The 24,440-nt window shown below is 41.4% G+C and overlaps 2 protein-coding genes across 4 annotated transcripts in view; one reads left to right on the plus strand and one right to left on the minus strand.

Annotated features, from left to right (window-relative positions):
- SLC9A7 (solute carrier family 9 member A7) overlaps positions 1–24,440 on the plus strand; it is a 171,656-nt gene that overhangs the window by 121,237 nt on the left and 25,979 nt on the right. The window contains exons 11-14 of one of the 3 annotated variants that reach the window (XM_088834144.1): positions 1,951–2,104; positions 2,841–2,969; positions 13,837–13,896; positions 24,054–24,117. In XM_088834144.1, the coding sequence (XP_088690270.1) occupies positions 1,951–2,104; positions 2,841–2,969; positions 13,837–13,896; positions 24,054–24,117 (407 nt within the window). Of the gene's footprint in view, positions 1–1,950; positions 2,105–2,840; positions 2,970–13,063; positions 13,139–13,836; positions 13,897–24,053; positions 24,118–24,440 lie in introns of all 3 variants that reach the window. The other 2 variants (XM_088834143.1, XM_055437916.2) reach the window with 2 other exon arrangements.
- Positions 1–24,440, minus strand: part of CHST7 (carbohydrate sulfotransferase 7) — an 85,900-nt gene that overhangs the window by 2,738 nt on the left and 58,722 nt on the right. The window lies entirely within an intron of this gene.

Here is a 24,440-nt window from a genome sequence, read left to right on the forward strand (position 1 = left end):
TGCCAGTGGAAAAGAGGAAGATGAATTGGAGATAACTTGGTCACCTAGATAAAGTGTGTTCATCATCTTCTGTGTTAAAAGACTGAGAGATACACAGTACTGTTTAAAGATATCTCCTATCAAAATTATTTTCCTCAAGGCTATGAAAGAAATACCTGAGATTCCACTTTCATATTGCTTACATTGTTTACCTACTAAAGAAAAATGGAGCACACGTTATCACTTTCTGACCCTCAGGTTTTCTTCTTAGAGACAGCATTCATTTAAAGGTTGAAATATTAAGTGGTGTCATAGCTGGCTGTAGGATGATCTAGATGTGTGTCAGTATTTCAATAGGACAAATTAATAGAGAACATCAACCTTGCTCTGATTTTTAATATAACTCTTATTGAGTTGCTCCAGTGAATTGCAGTGAAATTCTCAGATGAATGAAATCATGAAATTGTTGGGAAAAGTGGAAAAATATACAAATAAATATAGTGAGTATAATTTTTCATTCTCGTACTATACAGGGAGTCTTACCCATGATGAATAGGAATTCATGCTGTGTACTGTGCTTAGTTGCTCAGTCATGTCTGACTCTTTGTGACCCCATGGACTGTAGCCCACCAGGCTCCTCTATCCATGGGGGTCCTCCAGGCAAGAATACTGGAGTGTGTTGCCATGCCCTCTTCCAGGGGATCTTCCCAACCGAGGGATTGAATCCAGGTCTCCCACATTGCAAGGGTTCTTTACCATCTGAGCCACCAGGGAAGCCCAAGAATACTGGAGTGGGTAGCCTATCCCTTCTCCAGTGGATCTTCCCAGCCCAGGAATTGAACCGGTGTCTCCAGCATTGCAGGTGGATTCTTTACCAGCTGAGCTACTAGGGAAACTCTTATAATAGGGTACTTATATATTATACTTATTATACTTTTGGTTTTTATCAATAAAATTTTGTGGAAATATGTTTTTTTTCTCTTTTATGTACAAACCTATGTAATACCCTTGATTTTTCCTCTTGGCCCACAAAGCCTAAAATATTTAGTATCTGACCCTTTATAGAAGAAGTCTTCATCCCCTGATATAGATCAGGTTATATTGTTACTTTGCTGCCTGGCTTTGCTAAGGAAATGCTATTTTGTACATTTCACATATTCATGCCCAGGCTGTATCTTAAGTTTATAATGACTATATAGCACTTGGGTAGTGCTTGAATCACAGACGTGGAAAGCTTATATTATTATTTATATTTCTTTTTATTTCATGTTACTAGCAGGAGAATTCTTTCAGTAGTGAAAGAGTGTTATTATTCTAAGAGGCTTCCCTGGTGGCTCAGTGGTAAAGAACCTGCCTGCCAATGCAGGAGATGTGGGTTCCTGGAGAAGGAAATGGCAACCCATTCCATATTCTTGCCTGGGAAATCCCATGGACAGAGGAGCCTGGCAGGCTACAGTTCATGGGGTCACAAAGTGTCTGACATGACTGAGCAACAAAACAACAAGGCCATATGCACATTTGGTTTGATGGGCAGCTGTATGTTTCGACTTTTTCTGATGAGTGGACATTGGTGCTTGAGTTTCTTGCTGATTGCCAAATACTAGCATCAGTGTGATTCCACAGGTATGGGATAAGCTTCACAGGTACTCTCAGCAGATCTATAAAAGTTGTTAATTTAGCCACACACTAAATTGGATCCCAAACTATGGGGTATTCACATATGGGATTCTCACAATGTGCTGTACAAAACAGGGCGGTGTTTTTCTTATTGCCTTTGGGCATTTTGCAAAAGAAAACTTCAAATAGGAGGAAATCGTTTAAATTCTTTTAAGGTTCTTCCTATAGAAAACAACTTGACTCTTGAAGCATAAGCAGATACAATTTATTAGACCTGTGTGGCTAAGCAGTGGGTCTGGGGACGTGTTGTTATTTATCCTTATGACAACAGAGCTTCCTCTTTGATCCCCACAGGCCTTAGGGGAGCGATGGCATTTGCACTGGCCATCCGAGACACGGCATCCTACGCTCGCCAGATGATGTTCACAACCACTCTCCTCATTGTCTTCTTCACTGTCTGGATCATTGGTGGAGGCACGACGCCCATGTTGTCATGGCTTAATATAAGGTTGGTTTGAAACAAGGCCAGTTTTGTGTCTAATAATGTCACTATTCCCATACAGAGGCTGCTGTATACAGCTTAGCACGTGGAAGAATTTATATTTTTTTGTTTTGTTTGGGGAAGGATTAAAAATTTTTAAAAATAAATAAAAATTCAGAGTATTGAATTTTCCAAGAAAAAGAATCATTAAAATGTTTGTGTGTACAAAAGCAGAGTAAGAAACACCTAGACCTTGCTAATGCTGAGACATTAAGGCAAGAATTCAAGAAGTCTTAAAGCTATAGGACAGGGAATAGACATAGCTGCTGACAGGGTCTGGCATTTCATACTCCTCTGAAATCAAATCTACGACCTTGAAAAAATAAGCTCATCAGCTGGAAGTAAGGAGAAGCAATTAGAGTTTTGTTTTAGGAGGAAACTATGCTGGGCCTCTTCTTGATTTCATGCACAGAAGAGGTGACATTTCCTGCATCACCCTCATTTCTTGCAGCCTCATGGACATCCCCTGCCTGTGGTTTTGTTAGCTATGTCAGAATGGAGGAGCACTGACCCAAGTTAAAGTTTTTTTTAAGAGCATTTGAATTCCAAGCTGTGCTTGTGAGCTGGTCCAGCATCTTACAATAAAGAGGACATTGAAATGGGTTGAAAGACCCATACACTAACTCTGGCCCTGGTTTAAGACAAGCTCCTCATGCCTTTGGGCCTCCATATGTCTTCACATTAAACGAAAGCGTGCTGTCAGCTTTTCTCGAGGTCCCCCTAGCTCTGAGTTTGCACTCTATGTCATTGGAGGTGCTCTCACCACCTGCCTCAGTTTCAGATCTGCAGAGGGTAAACATGCTGGGGATGAGAAGACTCTGGTGGCACATAGGTATGAAGAATTCTCTGAAAATCCACAAGATGGCAATGTTTTTTTTTTTTTTCCTTTCTCTGCTGGCTGCTGGTTTGTTTGGAACCTGTGGAGCACACCTAGTTTGGAGAAGAAAGAACCCACAAGGATCTTGCACTGATTCTTAGAGTCAGGGTGAAAACGGTTTTGAGAGAATAGTCTCCCCCCTCTGGAACTTTTATATTGATGGGAGGCAGGGGTTGCTGGGCATGGCCACCATTAGTTGTCACCAGGAGTTGTTGGTGCTGGCTGCACCATTTCTGAGTGTGTCAGCCTCAGATCTGGGTGGGTCTGCAGAACCTGGGTGGACTTATCAGTAAGAGTCTTCTAATAGCTAACACTTGTGCTGCAGCTGCTGTTTGAGATGCCAACACTTACATTAAGATAATCCTCATAGCATTCCTGTAAGTGAGCTAATACTATTTTGTTCATTTTAGAGCTGAGGAAACTGAGACATAGAGCAGTAACTTGCCCAGGGTCACAAACCTGTAAGTGAACAAGCTGGGATTTGAACCCTGGCATGCTCTTTACTACTGTACTATACTGCCCAAAAGGCTTGCTGTGTTAGTGACTGTTTTTGTGTTGGAAAATCTGGGATGATTAGAATTTCAGTTTCTTGGTATGACTCTCAATAGTCACATGAAGGAAAATAGTTCATCTATGGAAACAGAAATCTGAAGAAGAAAACGTACAGATTTTTGGCTTTAAACTTGAGACATAAAATGGTACATAAACATCTCTGTTCTGTGTAGCAAAATAAGAGCAAAAAAGATTTACCCTGCACACAGTTGAGAATCTGCATTTGGTGACCTCTCTGTGATTACTTCCTGCTCTAGTTTACCTTGTCACCCAGTTCAGTTCAGTCGCTCAGTCGTGTCCGACTCTTTGCGACCCCATGAATCACAGCACGCCAGGCCTTCCTGTCCATCACCAACTCCCGGAGTTCACTCAAACTCATGTTCATCGAGTCGGTGATGCCATCCAGCCATCTCATTCTCTGTCGTCCCCTTCTCCTCCCACCCCCAATCCTTCCCAGCATCAGAGTCTTTTCCAGTGAATCAACTCTTCGCATGAGGTGGCCAAAGTATTGGAGTTTCAGCTTTAGCATCAGTCCTTCCAATGAACACCCAGGATTGATCTCCTTTAGAATGGACTGGTTGGATCTCCTTGCAGTCCAAGGGACTCTCAAGAGTCTTCTCCAGCACCACAGGTCAAAAGCATCAATTCTTCGGCGACCAGCTTTCTTCACAGTCCAACTCTCACATCCATACATGACCACGGGAAAAACCATAGCCTTGACTAGACGGACCTTGGTTGGCAAAGTAATGTCTCTGCTTTTTAATATGCTATCTAGGTTGGTCATAACTTTCCTTCCAAGGAGTAAGCGTCTTTTAATTTCATGGCTGCAATCAGCATCCGCAGTAATTATGGAGCCCCAAAAAATAAAGTCTGACACTGTTTCCACTGTTTTTCCATCTATTTCCCATGAAGTGATGGGACCAGATGCCATGATCTTTGTTTCCTGAGTGTTGAGCTTCAAGCCAACCTTTTCACTCTCCTCTTTCACTTTCATCAAGAGGCTTTTGAGTTCCTCTTCACTTTCTGCCATAAGGGTGGTGTCATCTGCATATCTGAGGTTATTGATATTTCTCCCAGAAATCTTGATTCCATCTTGTGCTTCTTCCAGCCCAGCGTTCCTCATGATGTACTCTGCATATAAGTTAAATAAGCAAGGTGACAATATACAGCCTTAACGTACTCCTTTTCCTATTTGGAACCAGTCTGTTGTTCCATGTACAGTTCTGACTGTTGCTTCCTGACCTGCATACGGGTTTCTCAAGAGGCAGGTCAGGTGGTCTGGGATTCCCATCTCTTTCAGAATTTTCCACAGTTTATTGTGATCCACACAGTCGAAGGCTTTGGCATAGTCAATGAAGCAGAAATAGATGTTTTTCTGGAACTCTCTTGCTTTCTCCATGATCCAGCGGATGTTGGCAATTTGATCTCTGGTGCCTTTGCCTTTTCTAAAACCTGCTTGAACATCTGGGAGTTCACGGTTCACATATTGCTGAAGCCTGGCTTGGAGAATTTTGAGCATGACTTTACTAGCGTGTGAGATGAGTGCAATTGTGCGGTAGTTTGAGCATTCTTTGGCATTCCCTTTCTTTGGGATTGGAATGAAGACTGACCTTTTCCAGTCCTGTGGCCACTGCTGAGTTTTCCAAATTTGCTGGCATATTGAGTGCAGCACTTTCACAGCATCATCTTTCAAGATTTGAAATAGCTCAACTTGAATTCCATCACCTCCACTAGCTTTGTTTGTAGTGATGCTTTCTAAGGCCCACTTGACTTCACATTCCAAGATGTCTGGCTCTAGGTCAGTGATCACGTTATCGTGACTATCTTGGTCGTGAAGATCTTTTTTGTACAGTTCTTCTGTGTATTCTTGCCACCTCTTCTTAATATCTTCTGCTTCTGTTAGGTCCATACCATTTCTGTCCTTTATCGAGCCCATCTTTGCATGAAATGTTCCCTTGGAATCTCTAATTTTCTTGAAGAGATCTCTTGTTTTTCCTATTCTGTTGTTTTCCTCTATTTCTTTGCATTGATCACTGAGGAAGGCTTTCTTTTCTCTCCTTGCTATTCTTTGGAACTCTGCATTCAGATGCTTATATCTTTCCTTTTCTCCTTTGTTTTTTGCTTCTCTTCTTTTCACAGCTATTTGTAAGGCCTCCTCAGACAGCCATTTTGCTTTTTTGCATTTCGTTTCCATGGGGATGGTCTTGGTCCCTGTCTCCTGTACAATGTCACGAACCTCCTTCCAGAGTTCATCAAGCACTCTATCAGATCTAGTCCCTTAAATCTATTTCTCACTTCCACTGTATAATCATAAGGGATTTGATTGAGGTCATATCTGAATGGTCTAGTGGTTTTCCCTACTTTCTTCCATTTAAGTCTGAATTTGGCAATAAGGAGTTCGTGATCTGATCCACAGTCAGCTCCTGGTCTTGTTTTCGCTAACTGTATACAGCTTCTCCATCTTTGGCTGCAAAGAATATAATCAATCTGATTTCGGTGTTGACTATCTGGTGATGTCCATGTGTAGAGTCTTCTCTTGTGTTGTTGGAAGAGGGTGTTTGCTATGACCAGTGCATTCTCTTGACAAAACTCTATTAGCCTTTGCCCTGCTTCATTCCGTGCTCCAAGGCCAAATTTGTCTGTTACTCCAGGTGTTTCTTGACTTCCTACTTTTGCATTCCAGTCCCCTATAATGAAAAGGACATCTTTTTTGGGTGTTAGTTCTAAAAGGTCTTGTAGGTCTTCATAGAACCGTTCAACTTCAGCTTCTTCAGCATTACTGGTTGGGGCATAGGCCTGGATTACTGTAATATTGAATGGTTTGCCTTGGAAATGAACAGAAATCATTCTGTCGTTTTTAAGATTGCATCCAAGTACTGCATTTCGGACTCTTTTGTTGACCATGATGGTTACTCCATTTCTTCTAAGGGATTCCTGCCCACAGTAGTAGATATAATGGTCATCTGAGTTAAATTCACCCATTCCAGTCCATTTTAATTCACTGATTGCTAGAATATCTATGTTCACTCTTGCCATCTCCTGTTTGACCACTTCCAATTTGCCTTGATTCATGGACCTAACATTCCAGGTTCCTATGCAATATTATTCTTTACAGCACCGGACCTTGCTTCTATCATCGGTCACATCCACAACTGCATATTGGTTTTGCTTTTGCTCCATCCCTTTATTCCTTCTAGAGTTATTTCTCCACTGATCTCCAGTAGCATACTGGGCACCTACCGACCTGGGGAATTCCTCATTTAGTATCCTATCATTTTGCCTTTTGATACTGTTCATGGGGTTCTCAAGGCAAGTATACGGAAGTGGTTTGCCATTCCCTTCTCCAGTGGACCTCATTCGGCTGTGGTCCATGTGATCAGATCAACTAGTTTCCTGTGATTATGATTTCAGTGTGTCTGCCCTCTGATGCCCCGTAGCAATACCTACCGTCTTATTTGGGTTTCTCTTAGCTTGGTCGTGGAAAATCTCTTCACAGCCTCTCCAGCAAAATGCAGCCGCTGTTTCTTACCTTGGATGAGGGGTATCTCCTCAAGGCCGCCCCTCCTGACCTTGAACGTGGAGTGGCTCCTCTCGGCCCTCCTGCGCCCGCGCAGCCACTGCCTATTGGACGTAGGGTAGCTCCTCTCAGCCACCGGCCCTGGCCTCAGGTGTGGGGTAGCTCCTCTCGGTGGAGCTTCTTTGCCTGGTCGGTTGCGCCGGTGGGGCCGGAGTCTCTCGCGCCTGCGCCGCCGGGGCCGGAGTCTCTCGCGTCTGCGCATAGTCCCAAAAATTTAATTCTGTGTTATCTTCTAAAAGATTTTTTAGTTTTATGCTTTACATTTAAATCTGTGATCCATTTTGACTTAATTTTTAATATTAGACATGAGGTTCAGTTTGAAGTTTTATTTTGTCTGTGGCTATCCAGTTGTTCCAGGCTTCCCTGGTGGCTGAGCTGGTAAAGAATTGGCCTGCAGTGTGAGAGACCTGGGTTCAATCCCTGGGTCAGGAATGTCCCCTGGAGAAGGTAACGGCTACCCACTGCAGTATTCTGGCCTGGAGAATTCCATGGACTGTATAGTCCATGGGGTTGCAAAGAGTCAGACATGACTGAATGACTTTTTCTTTCATTTTCATCCAGTTGTTCCAGCATAATTTGTTAGAAAGACTATCCTTACTCCATTGAATTGTTTGTGCTCCTTTGCCAGAAATCAGTTGGTGGTATGCATGCGAGTCTGTTTCTATTTGCCCTGTTGATTTATATGTATGTACCTCCACCAGAACCATACTGTTGTGATAACTATGGTTATATGTTCAACTTGAGCATCAGGTAGAGTGGGTCCTCCCACTTTATCCTTCTTTTTCAAAATTATCATAGCTATTCTAGTTGCTTTCCATATATATTTTAGAATGAGCTTGTCCACATCCTAAAAAAATTGTGCTGGGGTTTTCAAAGAAATTGTGTTAAACCTGATTTATCAGTTTGGGGAAAATTGACATCTTTACCTTGTTGAGTTTTCCAGTCCATGAACATGGTATGTTTCTCTATTTAGATCTTCTTTGATTTCTTTTATCAATATTTTATAGTTTTCATTATACAGTGTCTGTTCACATTTTGTTAGATTTACTTCTAAGTATGTCTTCTTTATTAGCTATTTTAAATGTTATTCTATCTTCAATTTCAGTTTCCATGTGTTCTTTGCCAAGATATAGAAATATAGTTGGTTTTTGTGGGTTGATCTTATATCCTGCCACCTTTCCAAATTCACATATTAGTTCTAGGAAGGTAGTTTGCAAATAGAGACAGTTTTATCTTTTCCTTTCCAACCAGTGTCCCTTTTATTTCCTTTTCTTGACTTGTTGCTCTGACTAGAGCCATCAGAACTGTGTTAAACAAGAGTGATGTGAGCAGACATCCTTGCTTGTTCCCAGTCTTAAGGGGAAAGCATTCAGTCTTTCATCAATAAGTGTGATGTTAAGTCTATAGTTTTTGTAGATGTTTATCATCAAAGTGAGGACGTTCCCACCGACTGCTAGTTTTCTGAGGGTTTTATAATGAACAGATGTTGAATTTTATCAAATGCTTTTGCTGTATTCATATCATTATATTTTGTTGTTGTTTAGCCTGTTAATATGGTAGATTACATTGATTAATTTTAAAATATTGAACCAGCATTGCTTCTTTAAAACCATTCTTGCTTGTATAAATGTTTTACATATTGCTGAATTCTACTAGCTAATCTTTTGTTAAGGATTTTTGTGTCTATGTTCATGAGGGATACTGGTCTGCAGTTTTCTTTTCTCATACTGCCTTTGTCCGATTTGGTATCAGGGTAATCTCACCTCACAAAATGAGTTGGGACAAATTTCTGAGTCTTCTGTTTTCTGGAATAGGTTGTGTAGAATTGGTGTTATTAATAATTCTTCTTGAAAGTTTTATGAAATTCTCCAGTGAAACCATCTGGTCCTTTAGTCTTCTTTTCCAGGAGTTTTGTTACGTAAATTATCTGTTTCATATTGGTGAGTTATGATAGTTTGTGAAATTTGTCCATCTCATCTAATTGTCATGTTTGTGTTGTTCATAGCCTAACCTTATTGTTGTTTTTGTGTCTGTGAGATCTATGGCGATATCCTGTGTTTCATTCATGATATTGGTTATTTGCATCTTCTCTCTTTGTTTCTTTCAGTCTTGCTAGGGTTTTGTCAATTTTAATGATTCTTTTAAAGAACTAGCTTTTTACTTCATTGATGTTCTGTATTGTTTTTCTGTTTTCAATTTCATTGATTTCTGCTTCTATCTTTATTAGTTCCTTCTTTCTATCCAACTCTACCTGGACAGTGTAATGAAGTGAAGTGTGCCATGGGTAAAAAATACATATGGTGTCAGTTCATTACATTTTTCCAGATGTGTATAAATAGTGATTATGTAGGAGACAGAAACTGACATTTACAGTGATTACATCAAAACAAAGTCCCCCAGAAATAAGGTAATGAGACTGATTGGTTTTTCTGGCTTGTGGTTTGTGGTGTTAATGGCCACGAATCATTTATGTGAAGCAGGTTCTTATTCTAAAATAATTCAGAAATCCCCTGAAGTTCAGGGTGGTGTTTTGAGCTCTATGACCTCAGTGAGATCAATACCAAGTTGTTTCTTACTTCCCCAGGCTGTTGACAGAGCCCCTGATAAGGTACTTAGTGGCTTCTCAGAAGTCCACAAGCCCAGGGTAGGATGTGGAGTTAACAATGACTTTTAACCATGGCTAATTTCTAGTCTGTGTATAATGTAAAATGAATATAACCACAAATCCAGAACCAGGTCACTGCCTTCCAGAAATTCAACTTGTGTTTTTAAATTAGAATTTTATGATTGTTATTTTATTTTATTATTATTTTAAACCATTTTTTAAAATTGAAATATAGTTAATCTATGGGTGTTCATTGGAAGGACTGATGCTAAAGCTGAAACTCCAATACTTTGGCCACCTCATGCGACGAGTTGACTCACTGGAAAAGACTCTGATGCTGGGAGGGATTGGGGGTGGGAGAAGTGGACGACAGAGAATGAGATGGCTGGATGGCATCACCGACTCGATGGACATGAGTCTGAGTGAACTCTGGGAGTTGGTGATGGAAAATTAAGACCAACCTAGATAGTATATTAAAAAGCAGAGACATTACTTTGTCGACAAAGGTCCGTCTAGTCAAGGCTATGGTTTTTCCAGTGGTCATGTATGGGTGTGAGAGTTGGACTGTGAAGAAAGCTGATCGCCGAAGAATTGATGCTTTTGAACTATGGTGTTGGAGAAGACTCTTGAGAGTCCCTTGGACTGCAAGGAGATCCAACCAGTCCATTCTAAAGGAGATCAATCCTGGGTGTTCATTGGAAGGACTGATGCTAAAGCTGAAACTCCAATACTTTGGCCACCTCATGCGACGAGTTGACTCACTGGAAAAGACTCTGATGCTGGGAAGGATTGGGGGTGGGAGGAGAAGGGGACGACAGAGAATGAGATGGCTGGATGGCATCACCGACTCAATGGACATGAGTTTGAGTGAACCTCGGGAGTTGGTGATGGACAGGGAGGCCTGGCGTGCTGTGATGCATGGGGTTGCAAAGAGTCGGACATGACTGAGCGACTGAACTGATATGAACCGATGATGTGTTAGTTTCAGGTGTACAGCAAAGTGATTTAGATACATACATACACACACACAGACACAGACTTTTCAAGTTCTTTTACATTATAGTTTATTATAAGATACTGAATATAGTTCCCTGTACTATTCAGTAGGACCTTGTTGTTTGTCTGTTTTACATATAGTAGTGTGTATGTTAATCCCAAACTCCGATCCTCCCACTCCCACTGTCCCCTTTGGTAACTGTAGGTTTGTTTTTTATGTCTGTGAGTCTGTTTCTGTTCTGTAAATAAGTTCAGTTATATCATTTTTTGAAATTCCACATATAAGTGGTATTATTTGATATTTGTCTGACTTCTCTTAATTTGATAATCTCTGTGTCCATCCATGTTGCTGCAAATGGCATTTTTCATTCTTTTTTATTGCTGAGTAATATTTTGATGTGTGTGTGAGAGAGAGAGAGAGACATCTTCTTTATCCATTCCTCTGTTGATGGACATTTAGGTTGCTTCCTTGTCTTGACTATTGTAAATAGTGCTGTGTGAACACTGGGGTGCATGCATCTTTTAAAATTAAAGTTTTCTCTGAATATATGCCCAGGAGTGGGATTGCTGGATCATATAGTGATTCTATTTTTAGCTTTTAAGGAACCTCCATAGTGTTTTCCACAGTGGCTACACCAATTAATATTCCCACCAACACTGTAGGAGAGTTCCCTTTTCTCCACACCCTCTCTAGCATTCATTGTTTGTAGACTTTTTAATGATGGCCGTTCTGACCAATGTGAGGTGATACTTCATTGTAGTTTTGATTTGCACTTTTCTAATAATTAGCGATGTTGAGCATGTGATTGCTATTTTAAAACATGATGACAAAATTCCCAAATTGCTTTCTGGTAGTAAATTACTACATGGGGTCTTCCCCAATGGCTCAGCTGTAAAGATTCTGCCTGCAATGCAGGAGACACAGGAAACTCAGGTTCGATCCCTGGATTGGGAAGATCCCCGGAAGGAGGAAATCGCAACCCACTGCAGTATCCTTGCCTGGAAAATCCTATGGAAAGCGGAGCCTGGTGGGTGCAGTCCATGGGGTTGCAAAGAGTCGGACACAACTGAGCAATAAACTATGTAATGTTTTTTTAGTCTCTTGAGCAAGTGTTGTTATTCACAAAGGTGTAATTTTGGCAACTTCAAAAAACCATCAGATGAGCAGATTCAGCAGATGAGCCTTGTATATGTCCTGAGCACATTTTGGTGACATGGTGGCCATCCTCTTGGAAGGCCCAGCTTCAAGTGACATGCCCATGAAGTGGTGGTGGTGATGGGGGAATCAATGACATACACCCAGGCAGCCAGATGAACAGGAAAACCTTCATACCCCAGAGTGCAGCAATACAGTCACTCAAGGACAAGTAAGGACACTCTGCTAGGTATAATCCTATCACACTGAGAGTTTAAGATAAAGCTCTGTGTAAGATAATTTAAGGAATAAAGGCAAGGAGAAGCTCTGAGCTCTTTATGTAATATCATTTGCAACTGGATATTTTAAAAGAATTTAAAGACGCCACTTTATAGTCAAAGGTAATAGCCTGTAAGTTGTAGCACTGCGGCTCTGAGTCTAACAGCCTCAGTTGCAATCTTGGGCCCACCGTTTCCTACCTTTGTGACCTTGGGCAACTTGGTAACCTCTTTGACTCTCAGTTTCCTCACCAGGTAATGGGGATGACAATGGTATGAACATAAAATGTGATACTAAATAAACATGATAAAGAGTTCTCCCATTAAATGTACCATCTGGCATATGGAAAACATTTAGTATATTTTAGCCATAATATTATCATTAGTAATCATAGCATTAGAACTGCTGCTAGTACTATTACTAGTGAATTTTGCATTAATGGAATCCAGCTTGCTTTTCTGAAATTTGTTATAGCTTTTCAATACTATAGTAATATATAAAGTATGATTTAAGTCACGTTCCCAACATGTGCCTAATTAAAAGTACCACCTTAAGAAGCATCGTGCTCTCATTTGTGTATTTCAGTGTATATTAGTAGCATGAGAATTTGGGCACTCTCTAGCACAATGTCTCTCAACCTTTTTTTTTCCGTCACTGTTCCTCTGAGGATCTTTAAAAGATGTTCTTTTTATCTATCTCTTCCATTGAATTTTTTTAATGCAACAGATCTATATATCTGTTTATGTACTATGAAACAGTAGAGGGCTATAAACCACTGTAATATCTAAAAAAAATTTTGTCCCTAAATGACAGATTTTCATGCCCTTGGAGGCTGTATCGCCCCCCATTGAGAATGCAAGATTTAGTGCAGAGGTTCTCACCTTCGGGCATTTTTGCCCTCACAGGCGACATTTGGCAGTGTCTGGAGACATTTTTGGTTGCTTCAACTGGAGGAAGGTGCTACTGGTGGTATCTTGCAGGTAAAAGCCAGGGCCCAAAATGTCAGTAGTACTGAGATTGTGAACTCCTGCTCTTTAGAATGATGGTAAAATTCTAATGTATTCTGAATAACCCAGCAATTATTGAGGGATCTGAAAATGGACGGTATCAACTCTTGAGGCCATAAGACAAAGAAAATAGCAGAAGTTCGGTTCTTGACCTTTAGGTTGAACCCATGGATAATGTGATTACTTGTAGGAAAAAAAGGCCATTTCGTTTTCCATTGTTGCTGTTTTCAGTAATTTTGTGTTCTTTGCTCTTCCTGTCGAATATATGTAAAAGTGTGTATAAACACTTCAAATATATGTCAATAGCTTTCTGTTTTCTAGTTTTTGTATGGATATGTCTTGCATTGTGAAACAGATGAATTTGTGAAAAGTAGTTTGAAGTCATTTTCTATGAGTTGCATTTTTTCCCCTGATTTCATTATATTTTGAGAGGCTTGTCTTCATTTCTAATCAATGCTCATTTGACCTGGCTTCTAACGTTGTTGCATTCTACGTAAATGTAGCACCCTCTCTGAGTTTCAGAGAATGGGAACAATTTATGAGAGGGTACAAATTTATGTGTTAAGTGAGATGGCCTGGTCTTTGATGGACGTGGTCCAGGTCACGTGCCCAGAGCCCCTGGCTCCCCTGTGGTCCCTGTCACACTCATGTTCCCTTCTTCTGCTGCCCAGAGTTGGCATCGAGGAGCCCTCCGAAGAGGACCAGAATGAACACCGCTGGCAGTACTTCAGGTGACACAAGGGCATCCTCAGAAGCAAATTAACTGGGCCTGGCTTTTTTTCCCCTCTCTCTAACCTGAGATGTTTCTCTTTATGCTATTTGTCTCTTTCTTTCTTCCTGTGTACACCAATCCCTTGCCCCTTAAGGGGCAAGAGGTCTGGTCAAGTCTAATCATTCTTCTACCCTTCTCTGAGTTGATTGATGTGTTGATGTTCCTGAGAGTCTGTCCCCTTCCTCCCCATTTTGGACAGTTTTTGTCAGAACCAAAGCCAGAGTAGTTGCTTGACAGCTGAGCTTAGTGTTAAGAGTAGCCCATTTTCAGAGCCACAAACACTTTCTCCACAAAATTCTGCTTGTGATCTAGTAAACAAGCCTTTTAAGTCATAAAGAGTACTCGAATTTTGTATTTCAGCCATGACTGGGATATGGTTTACATCATCTTAATTAAGCACTGATGCCATTTTAGTTTTGAAGTATGGATTTTTAAATTGTACCTTACCATGGTGAATCAGAAGATACAAAAACAGACTTTTTTTAAAAAAACAGAAGATTGTGAAAGACTCTTCTAATGCCATTTGTTTCTCAGTGACCAAATTTATGACAGATTATGCTTAAGGATGGTGATATTGGGCAATCAGAATAAGGACTTTAATATTTCTTCTTCTCTTATGGACCTTATACTGGCATTCTTTCTTCCTGACCTGATTCTGGGTGCTGATAGATAAAGGAAATGCAAAATAGCCTTGAAGTCTGTTCTTATGAAAGTGTTTTACTCTCTGAGGACAGTGGTGAAAGCAACAGTACCTGTCATGGGGCATGAATTTTGGGACATTGCCAGGACCCAGATGTAAACTGTTAATGACATGCATACAATTAATTGAAGCATTTAAGATCTCTGGATTCACACTTTTTTCCTAAAATACACACACAGAGATGTTCATATTAGAGACCTGACTGTAGGTACCAGTTAAGTTTCAGAGGAAACCCTTTCCTTTGAAATATCCAGCCTTCAAGGAGGAAGGTCCTTTCAGCAAAGTACAAGTTATTATGCTTGGAACATAAGAGAGCAGATTCTGATCAGTTGTTTAAGATTTGATATGAATGCATGTGTCTCATATTCCCCAAATTTATTTAGGACCTCAGCCATTCAAATTTTAAAAATCCCATCTATTGATTAAAGTATAATGCTTCTAAAATTTCTGAGATTTTGTGGCCTTTTATGTGGTGGTTAATCAGAATGTACATATATCAAAAGGGAAATGATTCATATTCTATATTTATTCATTCTGGAATGAGCACATCAGTGTGATTGCTTTATTTTCTTATTTGGTATGGGATTACCACATTTGTCTCATTATCAATGAAAATAAGGATAATTCAGTTCATTCTGGAAAGAAAGACTGTTGTATGTGGTCAGATGAACTCAACCCTGATGTATCAGGGGACTGCTAAAATATGATGTAATAAACCAGCACAAAAGTTTCAGATTTATACAGTGGCCTAGATCAAAACCATTATAATAGGTTAGGAGGGAAATGTATATTGTGGACAGTTGCCTGAAACTAGGAATTTCAGAAAGTTAGAGAACCCCAAGTCTTCTGAGGCATTATACTTTAAATAATGTACCTGATCTTTCTCGCTATGCAGTACACCAGCACACGCCCTGTCCCAAGGGTGAGGCCCTTTGTAAGGATATAGTATCATCCTGGGGGATTGGTCCAAGGGTCCCTCAACCCTGCCAGAGAAATAATCATTCAATTGTCCTGAAGTAAGCAGCCTTGAATGGGGAAAGAGCAGAACTCCATCTGTGTCACAAGGCTCCTGGTCTGTTTTCTTTTGGCATTTAAAACCAAGTAGTAAACTTTTCTCCTATTCAGCACTTAAATCAGTAGCAGGGACCTCTGAGACCCTCCAAGGGGCCCTCCTGCATTTCTCTGTCTATAGGAGGGCGCTGGGGAGTCTTTGGAGGCTCTGTGTGGTCAGGAGTAGGGCTGCATCTCAGGCAGGTAGTTGGTAGCAAGTGGCTACAGCAAGGATCAGAGCTTCCACAGCAGAGGGAGGAAAGAGCAGGAAACGGGGATGCTAGGTAGGACTCTGCTCAGAACTGTAGGTTTCCAGGGGACATGCACAACCAGATCTGAAGATTAACCACATGTTCCAGTAACGTAGAATTTTTCTCCTGCCCTTCATTTTTAAGAGAAGAAGCAGCTCAACAAAAGATTGGAGGATTTATCTGGGGGGAAAATATAATTGCTAGACTCTATATCTACCTATTTACCTATTTTAGTACCTTACTTCCATGAATCTTTATAATTTGTTGTTTTTAGACCCTGGACTAATATGAGATCCTGAATCATCATTATTAGTAAGTTAGATTAAATCAGAGAGACAGAAATAGTACTCATGTATCAACCACTAGACTATTCAGATATGAGCTAAATCAAATCCCTTATGATTATACAGTGGAAGTGAGAAATAGATTTAAGGGACTAGATCTGATAGAGTGCCTGATGAACTATGGCCGGAGGTTTGTGACATTGTGATCAAGACCATCCCCATGGAAAAGAAATGCAAAAAAGCAAAATGGCTGTCTGAGGAGGCCTTACAAATAGCTGTGAAAAGAGAAGCGAAAAGCAAAGGAGAAAAGGAAAGATATAAGCATCTGAATGCAGAGTTCCAAAGAATAGCAAGGAGAGATCAGAAAGCCTTCCTCAGCGATCAATACAAAGAAAGAGAGGAAAACCAGAATAGGAAAGAAAAGAGACCTCATTAAGAAAATTTTGAGATACCAAGGGAACATTTCATGCAAAAATAGGCTCAATAAAGGACAGAAATGGTATGGGCCTAACAGAAGCAGAAGATATTAAGAAGAGGTGGCAAGAATACACAGAAGAACTGTACAAAAAAGATCTTCACGACCAAGATAATCACGGTGGTGTGATCACTCACCTAGAGCCAGACATCTTAGAATGTGAAGTCGAGTGGGCCTTAGAAAGCATCACTACGAACAAAGCTAGTGGAGGTGATGGAATTCCAGTTGAGCTATTTCAAATCCTGAAAGATGATGCTGTGAAAATGCTGCACTCAATATGCCAGCAAATTTGGAAAACTCAGCAGTGGCCACAGGACTGGAAAAGGTCAGTCTTCATCCCAATCCCAAAGAAACGCAATGCCAAAGAATGCTCAAACTACCGCACAATTGAACTCATCTCACACGCTAGTAATCATCAAAATTCTCCAAGCCAGGCTTCAGCAATATGTGAACTGTGAACTTCCAGATGTTCAAGCAGGTTTTAGAAAAGGCAGAGGCACCAGAGATCAAATTGCCAACATCCACTGGATCATGGAAAAAGCAAGAGAGTTCCGGGAAAACATCTATTTCTGCTCATTGACTATGCCAAAGCCTTTGACTGTGTGAATCACAATAAACTGTGGAACATTCTGAAAGAGATGGGAGTCCCAGATCACCTGACCTGCCTCTTGAGAAACCTGTATGCAGGTCAGGAAGCAACAGTTAGAACTGGACATGGAACAAAAGACTGGTTCCAAATAGGAAAAGGAGTATGTCAAGGTTGTATATCGTCACTCTGCTTATTTAACTTATATGCAGAGTACATCATGAGGAACGCTGGGCTGGAAGAAGCACAAGCTGGAATCAGGATTGCCGGGAGAAGTATCAATAACCTCAGATATGCAGATGACACCACCTTATGGCAGAAAATGAAGAGGAACTAAAAAGCCTCTTGATGAAAGTGAAAGAGGAGAGTGAAAGGTTGGCTTGAAGGTCAACATTCAGAAAACTTAAGATCATGGCATCTGGTCCCATCACTTCATGGGAAATAGATGGAGAAACAGTGGAAACAGTGTCAGACTTTAGTTTTTTGGGCTTCAAAATCACTGTGGATGCTGATTGCAGCCATGAAATTAAAAGACGCTTGCTCCTTGGAAGGAAAGTTACGACCAATCTTGATAGCATATTGAAAAGCAGAGACATTACTTTGCCAACCAAGGTCCGTCTAGTCAAGGCTATGGTTTTTCCCGTGGTCATGTATGGATGTGAGAGTTGGACTGTGAAGAAAGCTGATTGCCGAAGAATTGATGCTTTTGAACTGTGATGTTGGAGAAGACTCTTGAGTCCCTTGGACTGCAGGGAGATCCAACCAGTCCATTCTGAAGGGGATCAGTCCTGGGTGTTCATTGGAAGCACTGATGCTAAAGCTGAAACTCCGATACATTGGCTACCTCATGCGAAGATTTGACTCACTGGAGAATACTCTGATGCTGGGAGGGATTGGGCGCAGGAGGAGAAGGGGACGACAGAGAATGAGATGGCTGGATGGCATCACCGACTCGATGGACATGTGTTTGAGTGAACTCTGGGAGTTGGTGATGGACAGGGAGGCATGGAGTGCTGTGATTCTTGGGGTCGCAAAGAGTCGGACATGACTGAGCAACTGAACTGATCAATATTTGTGAAACATTTTCACCAAAGATATAATTAAATGTTTGCTTTAAATTGTGGAAAATTTTAAATGTGCAAAAAAGCTGATCCAGCAATGAATATCCACGTTCTTACCTGAATACACCAGCTGTTAACATTCTGTCAGTTCCTTCTTTCTCTCAGCCATTTCAGAGTGTTTCAGAATACATTATAGACATCATGACTTTCTGCCCCTAAAATACTTCAACATGTATCCCCTAGGAACCTAATCTTCTACATGATCACAATACTTTTAGTAAGCCAAATTTTATTCAGACATGTAGGATCCAGGATCCAGTCAAAGTTTCCTTTGGCTGTCATCTCTTTTTTTTTTCTTTTTTTTAAAAATATTTCAGGCCCATGGTGGCTCTGTGCCCTCTTCCTATGACTGACTTGGTTGAGGATAATCCTACACTCCTCCTTTTGATTGCTTATGACATTGGGGTTTTGTTTTATTTTTTAAGTATTTCCAGGATAATTGTCTTGCATTCAGTTCAGTTCAGTTGCTCAGTCATGTCCGACTCTTTGCGACGCCATGAACAGCAGCACGCCAGGCCTCCCTGTCCATCACCAACTCCCGGAGTCCACCCAAACCCATGTTCATTGAGTCGGTGATGCCATCCAACCATCTCATCCTCTGTCATCCCCTTCTTTTCCTGCCCTTAATCTTTCCAAGCGTCAGGGTCTTTTCCAGTGAGTCAGCTCTTTGCATTAGGTGGCCAAAGTATTGGAGTTTCAGCTTCAACATCAGTCCTTCCAATGAACACCCAGGACTGATCTCCTTTAGGATGGACTGGTTGGATCTCCTTGCAGTCCAAGGGACTCTCAGGAGTCTTCTCCAACACCACAGTTCAAAAGCATCAATTCTTCAGCACTCAGCTTTCTTTATAGTCCAACTCTCACATCCATACATGACCAATGGAAAAACCATAGCCTTGACTAGATGGACATTTGTGGACAAAGTAATGTCTCTGCTTTTTAATATGCTGTCTAGTTTGGTCATAACTTTCCTTCCAAGGAGTAAGTGTCTTTTAATTTCATGGCTGCAGTCACCATCAGCAGTGATTTTGGAGCCCAGAAAAATAAAGTCAGCCAGTTTCCACTGTTTCCCCATCTATTTGCTGTGAAGTGATGGAACCGGATGATATGATCTTAGTTTTCTGAATGTTGAGCCTTAAGCCAACTTTTTCACTCTCCTCTTTCACTTTCATCAAGAGGCTATTTAATTCTTCTTCACTTTCTGCCATCAGGGTGGTGTCATCTGCATATCTGAGGTTATTGATATTTCTCCCGGCAATCTTGATTCCAGCTTGTGCTTCCTCCGGCCCAGCCTTTCTCATGATGTATTCTGCATATAAGTTAAATAAGCAGGGTGACAGTATACAGCCTTGACATACTCCTTTTCCTATTTGGAACCAGTCTGTTGTTCCATGTCCAGTTCTAACTGTTGCTTCCTGACCTGCATACAGGTTTCTCAAGAGGCAGGTAAGGTGATCTGGGATTCCCATCTCTTTCAGAATTTTCCACAGTTTATTGTGATCCACACAGTCAAAGGTTTTGGCATAGTAAATGAAGCAGAAATAGATGTTTTTCTGGAACTCTCTTTCTTTTTCCATGATCCAGTGGATGTTGGCAATTTGATCTCTGGTTCCTCTGCCTTTTCTAAAACCAGCTTGAATATCTGGAAGTTCCCGCTTCACATGTTGCTGTAGCCTGGCTTGGAGAATTTTAAGCGTCACCTTACTAGCATGTGAGATGAGTGCAATTGTGTGGTAGTTTGAGCTTCGGTTTGCATTGCCCTTCTTTGTGATTGGAATGAAAACTGACCTTTTCCAGTCCTGTGGCCACTGCTGCTCTACATTCTGGAATTTTTGCATTTGTTTTCCTCTTGACTAGAGATAGATAATTTGAGTTTGGGCCAAAAATAATGTAAAAGGAAGTTATGCATTTCTTGTTGCATCATATCAGGTGGTGTGTCTTGTCCAGGTATCCCTGGTTATTAGTGATGTTAAATTTGACCACTTTAGACCCCAGGTCTTGCCACTTTAAAAGCATTGTTTTCCCTTAGTAGCTAAACAGGTAATCTGTAGGGACTTCCCTGGTGGACCAGAGATTAAGAATCTACCTTGCAATGCAGGGGACATGGGTTTGATCCCTGGTCGGGGAACTAAGATCCCACATGCCCTGGAGCAACTAAAGCAGTGTGCTCTATAGTCCAGTTCACCACAACTAGAGAAGCCTGCAGGCCACCTCTAAGACCTGACGCAGCCAAATAAATATTTTTTTAAAGAAAGCCTTTAACATCATATGAATATTCAGATTCCCAACAGACATTTACCCATTGGTAAAATTATACCCTGATGACCTTTTCTTGAAGAAGTTATTACCCTGTGAGTGAAAAACTGGTAGTTTTCTAATCCTGTTATTCCTTTCATGTTTTTGATGATTATCTATAGAGAAGAACTTTCAGAGAGTTTCAGTGTTCTTTTCTATGCTGGTGAAATGAGAAGTCTCTCCAATGTCTAAATAATCAGTTCAAGCAAATTTTTATTTAATATTTGTGGGACTACAGAGTTGTGTCTCTGCAGGATCCCAGCAAGAATCTAAGGTGTTATCACTGAGGTGGCAAAAGGTAACAGACAGTTGCCATCTTTTCTGTAGAGAAAACAGTGGTGCTAGAGAGACATGTCCAGAATTAGTACTGGGTTGGCCAAAAAGTTCATTCGGGTTTACTTATTAGACTCTTCTCTAATTCATTAGCCACTCACCACATGTGTCTGTTTGAATTTAAATTGTAATTAATTAACATGAAATAAAAGTTAAAATACAGTTCCTCAGTCCTATTGGTCACATTTCAGCTGCACAATGGCCACATGTGGCCAGTGGCCTCCGTATTAGACAGTGTATATCTAGAAGACCACCATCATTGTAGAAAGTTCTACTGGATGATGTGCATCTAGAATCACTCTCAAGTTCCCCCAAGCAAAATATCAAGCAAGTTTGAGATGAGGTTAGGATGGGCCTAATTTTGTGAATTTATCAGTGTTTTCCAATGTTTTGTGCTCCACTGTTTGAATTCTGGCCTGGCCATGTGGGCACAGGCTAAATAGATGAATTCCTCTTACATTGCCAGGACTTGAATGAAAATAGTCCAAACCTAGTCTTTATAAGTGGGCTTTCCTGGTGGCTCAGACAGTAAAGAGTCTGCCTGTAATGCAGAAGACCAGGGTTCGATCACTGGGTCAGGAAGATCCCCTAGAGGATGGCACGGCAACCCACTCCAGTATTCTTGCCTAGAGAATTCCATGGACAGAGGAGCCTGGTGGCTACGATTCATGGGTTTGTAAAGAGTTGGACACAACTGAGTGACTAACACTAGTCTTTATAAGCAGTTCTTATTAAACAGAATTTATTTTAGTTCTCTTCTCCTGAAAGAGGTTAGTGGAAAGAATTGAGGGCACTAGATTTCATCTGGCAGCTTTTATTATGTGTGGCTTTGTTTTCTTCATTGTAGGACAAGGCACACTTAAGCCTTTTCTCATACCCAGAGGCTTCCTATTTCATCTAGGCTGATAAAATCCACTTGTTTTATCTTTACTGGCTTAGAAGCCACTTACAAAGGCTAACACACCTGTTTCAGAATTCGTGGTCAAGAAAGGAGAGACGATCTGGGTGGATCTGAACTGCTGATGCTCCTGACTCCACAATAGCCTGTCCATGGTTAGGGAGAGTGCTGCTGTGTCACTAGGCATTCCGGTAGGCTGTCTGGGAGACAGACTACTGCTAACCCATGCTCTGCCCCTCTCTGAGTCTTTACTAGGGAACTCATCTAAGTAAATGAGTCTGCCATGAAGTGGCTCCATTCACCAGCAGAATCCACAGAACAAGGCCTAATATTGGATTCTTAGCTGTTGATCTTACAGATGCTAACACCATTTAGAGGACTTTTCTCTATGAAACATACATTAAGAGACCCTCAAAACCGGTGAGGGTTACAGATCAACAGCTAGGAATTCAGTGTGACGTCTCCTCTGGTACGTCAGACCCTTCAGGCACACTGAGGTTCTCTTGTGTGACCTCTGTGGGTAGCTAGCCCTGGTGCCTCAGAATTGGATGAATTTCACATCCAAAAATCTCTGAAAGGTTTGATGCTCAAAAGTCCTTGGCTAATGTCCAACTGTGAGGCCAAACCTCCAGGCCTCAGAAAGTGGCCTCTAGACACCAGAGTCCATTTAACTCACTATCAAAAGCCCATCAAACTTCAGGTCCCCAGGGAGGAAATCTGGTGCCAGGTACATTACAGGTTTTTACTCAGTGCTCAGAATAAGATCTGGCATTGTAGGCACTCAGTAAATATTTGCTGAATACGTGAATTCATCTTGTAGTTTTAAAACTTTGCCTTCAGCAAAATATGGGGTAACTGTTCCCTTTCCTTCTGTACCTCCCTGCCTCCATCTGGGGGCACACACCTTGGCTTAGTGCCCGGCAAGCCTGGAATAGGCAGGGTAGAGGTTGCCTTTGAGAAAGGGGTACATCTATGTTGTCTTCTGTTCCTTCTTTGCATTAATCTCGTTTCTCAAGATCTATCCTGGGCATTACAGGTGGAGAAGCGGGAGGGAGAGGAGAGAAAATAAGGCACACATGGGGCTTTGCATATCCACTGTCTGTTCATTGCAGTCAGCGCCCTGGTTCCAGACTGCAAATAAAACCCCTGTTCAGGGCCATTTGGCAGCTCTCTTCAAACTCCAGTCAGATGTGCTGAAAGATGTGTTTCTTGTTTTCCTTTTATAATTCCAGCCATTCTTTGCAATTCCTCCTTTAGGGGATCCTCCAGACCCATGGATCAAACCCACCTCTCTTGCGTCTCCTGCATTGCCAGGCGATTCTTTACCTGAGCCACCTGGGAAGTCCCTGGAGGAGGAAATGGCAACCCATTCCAGTATTTTTGCTTGGGAAATCCCATGGACAGAGGAGCCTGGTGGGCTACAGTCTGTGGAGTCGCAAAGAGTAGGACACGACTTAGTGATTGAGCACACGTTCTTTGCAGTACTGGAGGGAGAAGTGAACTCCAGTTCTGTTTCCTGGATTCCAGGACTGTTTCCTGGCATCTTTGTTTTCTCCTCCATTGCTCCCATATTATCAATGTCATCAGTACTACTGTTCTCTGCCTTAAAATGAGGAAGTTTCGGGGATAAAGAATCAGCAGATACACAGAGCAATAGTTGGTATGTTGCTGCTAAGATAATGACCATAGTGCTTTCATGGAATTCGTTATTAGTGGATTTTGCCACCTTGCTTTTTCTTTCTGTCTTCAGTTATTGATCTCAAATTGTGAGTTCTCAGGTCAGGTGGAAGGGAGGAAGCAGCAGACAGGAAGAGGCAGGACCCACCTTTGGCTACCTAGGACTGTCTGGTGCAGAAAGGCAGACAGTTTCCTGCTTGTACCATTCCCCAGAGACCTTGCTTAAGGTGTTAGCATACAGATGGATTGCCCAGCCTACCCCTGGGTGGTATGACCGCTTTCTCATAATTTTCTGCATGACAGCCTTCCCCTTCTTTTAGCTAACCATTCCTTCCACCTTGGGAAGGTGGTCAGCCTCTTAGCTGCTTTCAACCGGCCTGGCTGCCATGGTCCAAGCTAACACTCTGTGTTTTTCTCTCCTTGTCTTTCTCCCTGATGACTTACAGAGTTGGTGTTGACCCAGACCAAGACCTACCACCCAACAACGACAGCTTCCAAGTCTTACAAGGGGTAAGTCACAAAAGATGCTTCTTTGTGGGAAGGTGTTATTAAAAATAGCTAGAATTTATTTGAGCATTTACTACATGCCAAGCAGTTTACATGGATTCCCTCATTGTGATCTTGAGAACAACTTTATGAAGTAAGAACTGTTATGCCCAGTTTACAGATTAGAAGTTGAAGTTTGAGAGTTAAAGTGTGTCTCTGTGGTCAGACAATTTGAAAATGATGGAGCCAGGATTTGACTCCAAAGTCCCTGTTCTCAAACAACATATTAAGGGGCCAAAAAGAGCATTTAACCTGACTCTGCCCTTCCAAAAATGGATACATGGATA

This window comes from Moschus berezovskii, chromosome X (genome assembly GCF_049115385.1).
Source record: "Moschus berezovskii isolate FMDL1 chromosome X, NW_MosBer_1.0, whole genome shotgun sequence".
Classification (NCBI taxonomy): domain Eukaryota; kingdom Metazoa; phylum Chordata; class Mammalia; order Artiodactyla; family Moschidae; genus Moschus; species Moschus berezovskii.